Source organism: Staurois parvus, unplaced genomic scaffold, assembly GCF_062004578.1.
Source record: "Staurois parvus isolate SC_StPar_1 unplaced genomic scaffold, SC_StPar_1.0 ptg000024l, whole genome shotgun sequence".
NCBI classification, from domain to species: Eukaryota; Metazoa; Chordata; class Amphibia; order Anura; family Ranidae; genus Staurois; species Staurois parvus.
Genome location: NW_028317820.1, coordinates 2,051,835 through 2,066,011, shown reverse-complemented (window position 1 = coordinate 2,066,011; position 14,177 = coordinate 2,051,835). Strand labels below are relative to the sequence as shown.

At 42.9% G+C, this 14,177-nt stretch overlaps 1 protein-coding gene across 1 annotated transcript; it reads left to right on the top strand.

Moving 5' to 3' along the window:
• The first annotated feature begins 358 nt into the window (after window positions 1-358).
• LOC149472071 (uncharacterized) lies at window positions 359-13,903 on the top strand. Its single transcript, XM_089693572.1, has 4 exons — window positions 359-770; window positions 6,656-6,782; window positions 8,995-9,068; window positions 13,450-13,903. Exons 1-4 carry the CDS (start codon window positions 461-463, stop codon window positions 13,767-13,769), a joined length of 831 nt encoding a protein of 276 aa, XP_089549698.1. The 5' UTR covers window positions 359-460; the 3' UTR covers window positions 13,770-13,903.
• The last annotated feature ends 274 nt before the right edge of the window (window positions 13,904-14,177 follow it).

The window sequence follows — 14,177 nt, the reverse complement described above, 5'->3', positions numbered from 1 at the left end:
TTAGTGAATGCAGGGTCCTGGGAGACCAGATTTAGTGAATGCAGGGTCCGGGGAGACCAGATATAGTGAATGCAGGGTCCTGGGTATAGTATCACTTTAAACACACACATAGACTGGCACTGGCTGCAAAGAGGGTGAGGAAAAAGAGGAATACCTTTTCATAATTGAAAAAAAATGGCAGCTGTTTATGATACACAGTGTTTTAGGAAACTAAATGTCATCTACTTTGAGAAAATTATTGTTGAATTCTGCAGAACAAACTGTCAACATTCTCGACAACAGAATTTCACAATCCTTCTACTCCCAGCCCCTACGGTCCATGTCCTTTCATTGTCGACTTTACTTTCAGTTTTGCCTTCCATAAAGGTTTGTGTAACTACATTCTCTACAGTTTCTTTCAGCTTGTCGCTGTCTTTGGAGTGTTTATTACTTCTCTTTGTTGCTCATTAGGTACGTGGGAATGGATCAGATGGAGAGGATCCTGGGCTATGTTGCAGGTCACACTCTGCAAAATCCCAAACATGGAATTCAGAAAGTTCAACTGCAGGTATATGGAATGGCAGGACACGGGAAATCTGCCATGATTAACTCCTGCCTATGTGTAATGAGGAATCAGGCATACCAGGACCTGGCACGATCTGCACCCACCCATGAGGAAGTGACCACAGCCAGACAGCAATATGAACTGACATCCCAGCTGGTCATGGTGGACAACCGAGGGCTTAATAAGCTGAATGAAGCTGAGAAGTTGGAGATCAATGCTCAGTTCAGTGAGTATATCATAGTGTAATAAGCCACTCTCAGCACTCCATTGAAGTGTCATGAAAGGCAAAACCTTTTTAGTTTTGGACAGAGTGAAGAGTGCTTGAAACCCCTGTCAGGTTGTATTATTTCCTGGGCCCCTCTTAGGAGATTCACCCTCTCTATTTGACCTGGTGATCATTATCACTGAAAGTAAAAGAAAATCCAATATTTTAGGTTGTCCCCAGAAAAGGAATAGAGGGGACATTTTCCAATAGAGACACCAGTTTTGGTGACCCTGATGATTTTGACTATGGAACAGGAAGTGAAGGGAAATCTCCCCAATGGGATGCATATGGCAAAAAAACCTGACAAGGGTTTCAACCCTCCTTTACTCCTTCCAAAATAAAGTTTTACCATTAGATCCACTTTAAAGTAGAACTCCGAAAAAAGCCAACTTGATTTTTTAGTTTTGAGTGGACAACATGTGTTTTAATTATGTTATGTTTTAAAGCCCAACTCCAGGCAGATATAAGGGCAGCACAGTGGGCTAGTGATTAGCACTTCTGCCTTGCAGTCCTAGGGTCCTTAGCTTGAATCTTGGCCAGGACACTATCTGCATGGAGTTTGCATGTTCTCCTTGTGCTTGCATGGGTTTCCTTCCATATGCTGAAGACATGCTGGTAGGTAACCTGGCTTCTATCTAAACTGGCCCCAGTATATGTGAGATAGGGGGTGTATACTGTAAGCACTTTAAGGACAGGTACTAATGAAGCTATGCAATATGTAAAGTGCTACGTAAATTGTTTTCACTCTATAAATGCCTGTAATAAATAATATAAAAGGCACAGCTGTATATTCATGAAATGTAATTTAAATTGACTCTAGTATGTGTGGGATAGGAGCCTAATGTCTGGTACACATTATGAGTTTCTTTTTCCACTGGCTCCTCTGTTCTGACAGCCAGAGCACACCGGTCAATGATCACAGCCATTGACTGCCAGGGCTGATCAGATGCCAATCGACTCCTGGTTTTCCAGATTGCCAGTAAGACCGAAGCAGGTCATAAAACTGGCTTCTGTTGGACGAGCAACTGTACACACAGACAGAAAGTCGTCCAGTTGCTGGTGAACTAAGTGGTTAATCGTCCAGTTCCTGTGACTAAATGGTTAGCACTTCCTCCTGTCAGCACTAAGGTAATCATTTCGGCCAATTTTCGGTCCGTGTGTACCAGGCTTAATACTCGGGGACTGATAATAATGTACAGTAGGTAAAATACTGTATGAAATGGTTGGCACAGTATGAAATAAGTGCCTAAATGTGACCTGGTATTAGCCTCTTACAGTCCCACTGGTTTGCCACTTCTCCTTTTCATGTGCAGTCACAGGGTGAGGAAGGGGCAAGACCTATACGTTACTGAACTGCAGCACAGGAGAATCCAGCCTTCTGTTCTGTCAGACAGGGCTGTGCTGTGTGGCAGAGCTGTGCAATCAAAAGGACTGGATGGGCTGAAATACAAATTCTTTGGAAGATAAAGCCCCTCTCTTAGGGCTCATGTACACGGGGCGTTTGGAAAACTCTTCTGAACAATGGAAACTGACTGCTGGAGGTTAAAAAACAACAGTTTAGCAGCAAATAAAATCAGAAAATCCTCCTGCGCTCTTTATGTAGAAAACCTAAAAGTAACTAAAAAGCAGATAACATCTAATCCTGTACTAATAGGTTTCAAAGATAAAATAAAGTAAAAATGATGTAGCGCTTATACAATATATAATAATAATAATAATAAGTGACCACAAAGTGCTATGAAAAACATACAAGGTCCTGATGATGGACCAAATATAGTGACCTATATATTAAATGGTGACCCCAGTCATCATAGGGATGCATATAATGTGACCCCTGGTACCCGATATGGAACACAATACAAAATTAGGTGAATCCCTACAGAGGGATCAAAACTCACACACTCAGTGTAAAAACCAAATAACTAATATGACATAATATAGAACAGTGCAATAAGTCCAATATCTGTGAGTGCATATACACTCAGTGCTGCGTTCCTCCTGGTCATGCAAGGTGTAAAATGTGATCCAAAAATGGCTGCAATGGCCTCTCACCTCCACTTCACGACCCCACAGGGCCACAAAGCACTTTTGGATCACCTCTGGACCATCTCTGCGAAAAACACTCCTTATGGCCTGGTAGCTGGAACAAACTCACTGGAGTCAACTGTCACCACTGCGATAAATCCCTCTGGACTGGTTGGTTTGTAGATGAATTGGTACTCTCACATAGATAATTGCTCAGTTGCCCATAGAACAAGAGAAGAACATATTCTCCATAGTGTAAAACCGCTTTATTAGTAAATAGAAATAAGCCAAGATGTAAACTCACATTCCATAGTAGATATCAAGGCATTCTCCCCATGTGCTGGGTGTATAGCATGAAAATAAGATGTTCCAAGATGGCGTCACGCCGGAAATACATCACTGCGCTATGCCGTCGACGCATTGCGTCACGTAACCTCGTGACTTCCTCAGGACTGCGTGATTGGCCAACAGTACTTCATTATATAGGCTGGGAACAGCACCAGTCAAGGACAGAAGACTCCCCGTAATCTTCTGGGACACATGACAGGTCCTAGAAGACTATGGGGCCATTCAAGAAGTGCAGCGCTTCTTTCACATGCGCAGTGGGCACCCGGCTGTGAAGCCGCAAGCTGTCACAACCGGGTGTCTGCGCTAAAGTTGTGTGTGCCAGGGAGAGAAGACGGCCGGTGAAACCAGAGGTAGTGAGGACACTTCTGAACCAAGGGACAGGTAAGTGTCTGTATTTTAAAAGTCAGCAGCTTCAGTTTTTGTAGCTGCTGACTTTTATTTTATTTTTTTTCAGCTGGAACTCCGCTTTAAGAGGGGATAAGAGAGCTATATACAAATCCTTAAATGGTGACTCTAGCATTGGGGAAAAATTATTTACCCTAAGGTCTCTAAAGAAGACACACAGCCACACAATGAAATTGAATGAGAAGCTGTTCAGTCCTAAACTGCGTAAGAGGTTTTTTACTGTTAGAGCAGTAAGGATGTGAAACTCCCTTCCACAGCTGGGAATGTAGATAAACTCAAAAAACATTTAGATGTGTTTCTCAGAAAACTCAATGTACAGGGATATTGAAAATGGTAGTAACATAAACACACACTCAGGTTGAACTGGATAGACTGGTGTCTTAATACAACTTTGCAAGCTATGTAACCATGTATGTACTTGTTTTGCGTTATTTGTTTTTCCAGGCCAGCAATGTTACAGATATCCTGCATTTTCTCTGTTCTGGGAACATACCCTGTAGTTTTTGCAAACTTTACTGTTTATTCAGGCCTATTGAATAAAAATATAATGAAAGTGTTACTAAACCAATGACCCCGCATTCCCTATATCTGGTCTCTCACCAGTGTGATATGGTGAGATGATTGTTGATTGGGTTATATGGGATTTTGCAATTTTTTTTCCAAGATATTTTATTGGGAATGTTTCAAAACGTTTTTAACAAGAAACTCTCATCAGTGCAAGGAGTTACATTAAAACGAGATTGACAATAACACACATGATCACCATTGCATTGATAGTCACATTTATATTCCAGATGTATCATTTACAGTGCAAGTTGGATTTTGCAGTTACAATACTCATTCCAATTAGATGAGTGTGGGCACAGCAGTTGGGAAGGGGGGGGGGGGGGAATGGCACAACAGATCCTGCTTCGCCCCCCCACCGAGACGCGAAGTTTAGGGAACATGGAAGAAATACTCTAGATATCAAAGTCTGCTGATGAGGTTCTGGGTGTTCATTCAGATATATGAGAATGACCTGGTGGGTGGTGGGTGAGATGAGGGCACGTGAGCAGAAGAGGAATAATAGGATTTGTGGGATATGGAAGATGTACTAATTAGGAGGGGAAGGAAGACAGAGGCAAAGAACATAAAAATCTTGTAGTAAAAATATGGTGGTCCAGGGAATGGGAAGGGGGGTGTTCGGGGAGAGAATTGGGGGGTATGAGGGAGACTCTGGTGGGGGGGGGGACTGGTGAAGACCCAGCTACCCCAGACATCTGTCTGCAATCAGGCTGCATTAGGATATACTGGCAATCTTCCTGAGAAGATTGTGGACCATAGAACGTCTTGTTGGGTTTGCTTTGGTTCTAGTCCTTTATTTTCTGAAAAGTGATCAAGGTATAGGAAGCGGAGGAGGGGGTACATTATGGGGGTTATTTACTTAAACTGGAAAGTGCAAAATCTGGTGCAACTCTGCATAGCAACCAACCAGCTTCCAGGTTTTGTTGCCAAAGCTTAATTAAACAAGCTGAAGTTAGAAGCTGATTGGCTCCCATGTACAGCTGCACCAGATTCTGAATGCTCCAGATTTAGTAAATATCCCCCTATGTGTTGAGAAGAAGCGGCATATTTATAGAAATGCCATTAGTTTCAGGTCAGGAGGAAGTGGATCATGTTATCTTGGTAAATGTGAATTAGCTCTTTCATGGTGGTGATTGAATATGTCCAGGAAAACTGTTCTAAAATGATTGGCAGATGTTGTGATTTCGACAACTGTGGAATTAAGGATTAGCTGTGTGTAGCAAATGAGCATTTGTATTGTTTCATGGTCATGATAGTGCGATGTAATGGAAATGGGGCAGAGTGATAGGGCAATGTGATGTCAGTAATTTTGGTAATGAGGTGATATATCTCAATCCAGAATGGTTGTATCAGTAAACACTACCACTAGTGGTGGATAAGGGTACCCTGCAGTTCATGGAATTGTCTGGGATGTCCATGGATAATTGATGTAGCGCTGTAGGGGTTCAGTACCATTGGGGCGTGAGATTGTAGTCAGTCTCCTTGGTGTTGATAGAGATGTTGATAGACTCCCAATAACTGACTTTAAGATTTAGGTTGAGATTGGTTTCCCATTCTTGAGAGTAGGTTTTGTCACTAGGGGATCTGGATTGGGTCAGACCTATGTATAGTAATGATATCAGGTGTGGTACAAAATCAGTCGATGAACACAGAGGGGGTTATTTACTAAAACTGGAGAGTGCAAAATCCAGTGCAGCTCTGCACAGAAACTGATCAGCTTCCAGTTTTTTTTGCCAAAGCGTAACTGAACAAGCTGAAGTTAGAAGCTGATTGGCTACCTTGCACAGCTGCACCAGTTTCTGAGTGCTTCAGTTATAGTAAACCTCCCCCAAAGATTCAAATATTGAGTGTATGTGTATAACGTCTGTTGATATAAGCTCTGAGGAAAGGGATTCGTCATCCCCGAAACGCATCAAGTCGACCACACTGACAGTCGGATACCCTGCCTATTATTGTGGTCATCTCTATTGTCTTACAAAGCTTTACATACATGCTATGTTTGTGAGTATGTTTTTTTCCTTTTAACATTTTAAATAAACTTTGGATAATGCACTAGGTGTTTGCGCTACTTGTTTGCTCGTTTCCAGTTGTTGATATCCCCATCTGAGGAGGGCTGCATCTCCGAAACGCTATCCTTAGGCTACCTTTTGTTCTGGTTCTCCTGGCTTTCCTTTGGCATTTGATTCCTGGAGCGCTGGATAGTATACACTGTTGTCCTTTTTGTGTTATGGGGAGTTCAGGAAGTGTCCTATTTGTAAATACAGCCCCTGATTGTCTTCATTGAGGGTATAATGGTTTTTAGGTCATGAAATGTGCCTTTCTTAAAAAATGTCTGGTCTGTAAGTTTTGAAGCTGGATGCCATGTGGTCAAAATGTTTTTGGATGAAATTTTGGTAATTTAAATGCTAAGTTATGTCTTATCAGTCTCATAAAAATATTATATAGTTTTTGCATTGGACAAAACAATCAGGTATTCTTATTGTGTGTGTCTCCTCCCACATTAGGGCAGCTGCGGAGCTTGGGAGAAGTGTCCTGGGACAAGAACAATTTTACGGAATCCATGAGGTGCTTTAAGCAGCAGCAGCATCAAACTCAACAAGAGGAATTCATTGTTCCTGTGTTTGTTTACAGGTATGTATGTAGTAAGAAAATACATTTCCTAACACATGGTTTTATGTTGCAGAGTATAGCCATTACAGCATCAAAAATCGCTTAAAGGGTCATGCTCAAGTCTCCCCCCCAGTGGTTGTAAAGGCTCAAGGTTTTCTACCTTCATACATTTTATGCATAAAAGTAAAAAACCTTCTCTGTGTGGCAGTGCCCCCAGCTCCCTCATTACTTACCTGAGCCCCATCGAGATCCAGCGATGTGCATGACAGCCTCGGCTGTCCTGGGTATCTGCCTCCTCATTGGCTGAGACAGCAAGCGGGAGCCATTGGCTCCTGCTGCTGTCAATCACAGCCAGTCAGCCAATGAGGAAAGAGGGGGTGGGGCCAAGCAACGGCTCTGTGTGTGAATGGAAACATGGAGCAGCGGGTGTCCCCATAGCAAGCTGCTTGCTATGGGGGAACCCAACAGAAAGGAGGAGCCAGGAGAGTCTGCAGGGGACCCAAGAAGAGAAGGATCCAGACTGCTCTGTACAAAACCACCACACAGAGCAGGTAAGTATAGACATGTTTGTTATTTTACAAAGAAAAAAAATTAACCTTTAGTATCGCTTTACATTTTAACATTTTAGCACCAAGGTCCTATAGTTGAGAGTGATGCCCCAACCTAAGACTTCCCCTTACAGTAATCCTTCCAGCAACATAACAATAACCCTCCCTGTAACCCTAAGCCCTGGTTCACACCACTAGTGACTTGCCATGCAATTTGACAGTTCCGGTCAGCAATGGATCAGTTTGCACCAATTTTGAAAATACTTGCTGTATTTTTCTTGGCAATTTCAGGTGCTCCTTGCATAGACATCTGTGCATGAAGTCGCACAGATGTCAGGAAGCAGCACATGAAATTGCACTGACCTGCAGCTTTGAAATCACGCTACTTCAAGTGAAGTAGCACAATTTCAAAGTTACATTCAGTAGGGCTAACACTCACCCATTCCTCACCCCCTGTAAACCTAGCATTATTGTTTCTGTAATGTTGATACTAACCTTTACACTACTCATTGTAATCCTGACTCTCACACCAATCTCTTCTGTAACCCTCACACTAAGGGCCTGTGTGAGCAGGATTTTGTTTGCTTTAAACGATAAGTTCAACCTTTTACAAAATTAATTATTTATTTTATTTAAGGAGTGTACAATCTAAGGTCCCTAACTTATATCAGGGATGTATTCACCACAAGACTAACAAGGTATTTCCCTAGGGCGGCATTTTTCGGGGGGGGGGGGGTGGCATGGGGACCAGGTGGGATCTGTGAGAGACTGCGGCTGCTTGACTGTGTATGTAGACCCCGAATCTCGTTCCCGGGTATATCTGGAGCTGCGAAGGTGAGTGTCTGTCTCTCTCTCTCTCTGGGTGGGGGGGTTTTGTGGTGGCGGATGAATGGGGATAGTGGAAGGCTCTCTCGCCCGGGGAAGGAGGCATTGGTTGGTTGTTGTTGATCATTGTCAGGCTCTCTCCATGGGGGGGATGGGGGGTATGTGAGGGTGCAGGGGGGTGATGTGGAGTTGGTTAGTGTCGGGGGGGGCCTGGCGGCTGATTTTTGTGTGTCCTAGGGCAGCACAAAACCTAAATACACCACTGACTCACATTCATACATACACATACTAGGGCCAGTTTTAGAGAGGAGCCAGTTAACCTACCAGCATGTCTTTGGAGTGTGGAGGAAACCAAAGTACCCAGAGGAAACCCACGCAGGCACAGGGAGAACATGCAAACTCCAGGCACGTGGTGCTGTGGTTGGGATTCGAACCAACAACCCTAGTAAATGCACATTTTTTGCATGTAGAAAAAAATGTGCATTTACTATTTTTTGTTTTAGGAGCCTGTGAAGCATTGCACAAGCAATCAGTAGATTGCTGGTGCCATGCAGGTCTCCTGCAGACTTTCATTGTAATCAGTCTGCTTGTACCTCATACAAGCAGACAGTTTCATACTGACAGGAAGAAAAGAATGAACTGAACAGCACGTGGTAGTTCATTGATTCACAGGGATCTGTGACCCTGCAGCTTACGCATATATTTTCAAGTGTGCAAACTAAACCCCTGGTTTTAACATGATCCATAAGACAGGTTAATTTGGCTTGTTGCAGGCTGGTTGGTAATTGAGCTGGGAATTTTTCTTTGTTGTTTTTTTTACTTGAATTACAAAATTGCAAAGTTTTTCTTTCCTGTTTCAGTTGTAAACGTGGATGGAATTCTATGGATGGTTCTGAGATCCAAAAAATCTTCACCAGTGTGCACCAAATCACAGGTAATCCCAAACCATTCACTTCCTGACAATACAAATCAGTGTGACCGCGAACATTGTCAGATTTTCCTGTATCCTGCTATTGTCTAAACACTGGCTAACTGACGTACATATTAACACATCCTGTCAGCAATTGGTCATTACAAGATAATGGTTGCAGCTGCAGCCATGATCTTTCCAGCTTTTTTTTTTCAGCTGACAATTGGCTGTTTTGCAAAAGTGATCACTTTTAGAGTGTTGTGAAATGCTGCCCCCTCCCTCCCCATTCCTGCTGATATATTCATTGTTTCCCAGGCTTTCCTGCGCCTTCAGGAAGCCCAGGACTGTGGTATTTTACTGAAAGAGTAGTTGATGCTTGGAATAAACTTCCAGCAGAGGTAGTGAGCCAGTTAACAGTAAATAACTGCAAACATGCTCAGACAAAAAAGTTAACAAGAAATACAAACACCCCCAAACAAAAAAAAAAAAAGAAAGAAAACACACACACAACCCCCCCCCCCAAAAAAAAAACCCAAAACGGGCAGAATCGATGGACCACTCGGTCTTTTTCTGCCATCACGTTTCTATGTATACAGCCCGGGCGACTTCCCATAGAGGAGATGGAGAAACATCCATTCCCCCATCTCCTCTGTAACATATGAACCTGGAAGTGACAGTGATTGGTTAGTTGATTTGGAGGGTAGGGGAGATATCAGGTGACTAACAGACCCCCGATGTCTCCAAAAAGAGGATCTGTCACTGTTACCCCATTGTGATAGCAATAAAGTTAAAATAGAACTATAGGAAAAACTTTTTTTTCATTCATTTTTTGGATAGAGCAAGGGCGGGTGATAGCCCCTGTCAGATTTGTTTTCGTCATCCATGTCCCATTGCAGAGATTTCCATTCCCTTCCTGTCCCATAGCCAAATGGGAAGCAAGAAGAAATCCCTGCAAATTAAGCAAATTCTTTCAGGACCCCCAGTTCACCAGTACTAGCGTCCCCTGTGGGAGATATTCCTTCTATTGCTTTTCTGGGCAGAAACCAAAATCTGGGGTTTTCTTTTATTTTCAGTAATAATGGTAAGCATAACAAATAGAAAAGATGAGTCTCCTTAAAAGAGTCACAAACAGCAATAAAAACCTGACAGGGGTTCTAACTCCTCTCCACTCTATTCAAAACCAGAAAAAATTTTTGCCTTTAGTTATACTTTAAATGAAAAAAAAAAGTATACAAAATTTAAATACAATAAATAATCTAAAAATTGTGAACATGCCTTCAACTACAGCTTGTATGAATAGAATGGAGCACACAAACGGTCAGGCTTAAAGCTGAAGTTTGGTCTTTAAAAAAAAAAAAAAAGCCTTGGCATTTAAAAATACAAAAGCAGCATTTCCTGCATTACCTTTCATCTGGAGCTGTACTGCAGTGTTTTTTCTTCACCACTAAATATCATTAGTCTTTTGAGGTAAATGACAGCCAGCATCATCCAGCCTTTCATAGATCCGCTCCCTGGGGCACATACTCACACCCATTTAGTGAGGCACCTCGAAAAAGCCATACAACACTTAATCTGAGCATGCAACCTGGTTTGCCAGGAATGAGGGGGGGGGGGGCGGAGGGGCGCAAATGTGCAACCTTTCCCCTGAACCATACCAGGCCCCATGCTTTTATGCTTTTATCATGGGGGCATCCAGAAGCCCCTTTACTAATAAGTCAGTTGTCAATCTCAATGGCCACTGCCATTGGAAATAAAAATCAGAGGGCACATCACACACACAGCGGATTCCAACAGCACCACTCACCAACACTTCCTGAGCTATCATCAGCTATAATGGAGCAGCGTGGATCATGTTTTGCTGGATTTTTTTGCCTTCCCCTGGATCAACCATGGGTATAGGATTGTGTGTATAGAATCGTATATTTTTTTTTCCCTTTTATTGGTTGAACTGGATGGACTTGTGTCTTTTCTCAACCAGACTAGGTAATTATGTCTTTTGGTTCAATCTATGTATGTAACTATACTGCAGGGGCGGACTGACCATTTGGAAACTCGGGCAATGCCCAAAGACCCGGGGTCAGTAGGGGGCCCCATGAGATGCCCCTGGTACCTTTTCCATAGGCTTTTTTGAGTTTGGACAAGGACACAGTGGCCCCATGATCCCCTATTGCCCGGGGCCCCATGAGTTGTCAGTCCGCCCCTGCTACACTGCTCAAAAAATGAAAGGAACACTTTGAAAACACATCAGATCTCAATGGGGAAAAATATCATGCTGGATCTCTATACTGATATGGACGGGGTAATGTGTAAGGAATGTAAGGATACCCCATCGTTTGATGGAAATGAAAGTGATCGACCTACAGAGGACTGAATTCAAAGACACCCTGAAAATCAAAGTAAAAAAACCATACAGCAGGCGAGTCCATTTTGCTGAAATGTCATTGCAGCAACTCAGAATGGTCCTCAGTAGTTTGTATGGCCCCCATGTGCTTGTATGCATGCCTGACATCGTCGGGGAATGCTCCTAATGAGACGACGGATGGTGTCCTGGGGTATTTCCTCCCAGATCTGGACCAGGGCATCACTGAGCTCCTGGACAGTCTGAGGTGCAACCTGGCGGCGTTGGATGGACCGAAACATGACATCCCAGAGGTGTTCTATTGGATTTAGGTCAGGCAAGCGTGGGGACCATTCAATGGTATTAATTCCTTCATCCTCCAGGAACTGCCTGCATACTCTCGCCACATGAGGCCAGACATTGTCGTGTACCAGGAGGAACCCAGGACCTGCTGCACCAGCGTAGGGTCTGACAATGGGTCCAAGGATTTCATCCCGATTCCTAATGGCAGTCAGGGTGCCATTGTCTAGCCTATAGAGGTCTGTGTGTCCCTCCATGGATATGCCTCTCCAGACCATCACTGACCCACCACCAAAACAGTCATGCTGAACGATTACAGGCAGCAAAATGTTCTCCACGGCTTCTCCAGACCCTTTCACGTCTGTCACATTTTTATTTATTTACTTCAGGTACTTATTAAGCGCCATCAATTTACGCAGCGCTTTACATATGTATTGTACAAGCACATCAGTCCCTAACCCTCAAGGGGCGTACAATCTATGGTCCCTAACTCACATTCATACATACACATACTAGGGCTAATTTAGACAGGATCCAATTAACCTACCAGCATGTCTTTGGAGTGTGGGAGGAAACCGGAGTACCTGGAGGAAACCCATGCAGGCACAGGGAGAACATGCAAACTCCAACAAGAGGTGCCGTGGCTGGGATTCGAACCAATGACCCTAGTTCTGGCCAGGTGGAAGTGCTAACTATTTAGCCACTGTGTGACCCACATGTGCTCAGGGTGAACCTGCTCTCATCTGTGAAAAGCACAGGGCGCCAGTGGGGGACCTGCCAATTCTGGGGTTCAATGGCAAATGCCATTCGAGCTCTATGGTTCTGGGCAGTGAGCACAGGGCCCACTAGAGGACGTCGGGCCCTCAGGCCACCCTCATGAAGTCTGTTTCTGATTGTTTGGTCAGAGACATTCACACCAGTGGCCTGCTGGAGGTCATTTTGTAGGGCTCTGGCAGTGCTCATCCTGTTCCTCCTTACACAAAGGAGCAGATACCGATCCTGCTGATGAGTTAAGGACCTTCTACAGCCCTGTCCAGCTCTCCTAGAGTAACTGCATGTCTCCTGGAATCTCCTCCATGCTCTTGAGACTGCGCTGCGAGACACAGCAAACCTTCTGGCAATGGCACATACTGACGTGCCATCATGGAGGAGTTGGACTGCCTGTGCAACTTCCATAGGGTCCAGGTATGGCCTCATGCTACCAGTAGTGACACTGACCCTAGCCAAATGCAAAACTAGTGAAAAACAGTCAGAAAAGATGAGTATGGAAAAAAATGTCAGTGGCCTCCACCTGTAACACCATTCCTGTTTTGGGGGTTGTCTCATTGTTGCCCATCTAGTGCACCTGTTGTTAATTTCATTAACACCAAAGCAGCTGAAACAGATTAACAACTCCCCCTGCAACTTAACTGATCAGATCAATATCCCAGGAGGTTCATTGACTTGATGCTAGACTCTGATTAAAAAGTATTCCTTTCATTTTTTTGAGCAGTATATGTATGTATATATGTAATGGATTCATCACTAGTTTTGCTACTCAGACTTACCAAATTTCTTAATGTTCTTAGGACAATTTAGAGAATAAAAACAAACATTGAGTCTTGTACTTTGGGAATAAATATTTTGGTAGCTAATAAGTTACTTTAGTGTTTAAGTTTTTGAGAGAAATGGGAGCTTGGTTTGGATACAAACAACCATATTTCTCTTCAAAATAAGGACAATGAACATACTCTGTAATCTGATAAAAAATGTCATTTTGATTTACAGGCATCCAACCTATTGTTGTGATCACAAACTGTAACTCGGGGAATTGGAAGCAAATTGAGGGCAAATTTGTAGAATTTGGTTGCAATCGCTTTGTGGCCATGGAAAATTACACTGAAAATAACCAGCAACGAACTAGAGAGACCGACGCAAATGTCCTGAAACTTCTGACAATGTGCATTGAGGAGGCAGAGACTGGAATCGGGAAATTGGCAAATCAGGATCATTCCAGGAGGTTGAACCAAATGATGTCAGGGCAAGTTGAACAGGAATTAGAACTGTTGAGACAGAACAAGTCAAAATATGAGAAATCTAAGAAGTAAACTGAGCTCCAAGCTATAGTCGCCTCACTTTTTTTTTGTATGTTCTGAGATTTTTTTTCAATCTCATTGTATGATAATAATAATGTAACAAACTTAAGCTTTTCCAAATAAATGAAAGACAATATTCAAAGGTTGCTTTTCTTTCTTTTTTTTATTTATATTAATGAAAGTAAGACACACCAAATAAGACTTTCTGGTTCCTTGAATAACTCCTAACTCCAAACAGTGTGTAAATCAAAACAATGACTGGGCAAGCTGACCAAGACTTACAATTGCCAAGACTGACCAAATTAAAATTTTAAACATTTTTAAGTAAACTGGGAGGAATGGAATAGTCACCTCACCAATGTTTTTGTGTTCTGAGATTTTGTAAAATCTTTGTATAATATTCATTTTCATATTCATATT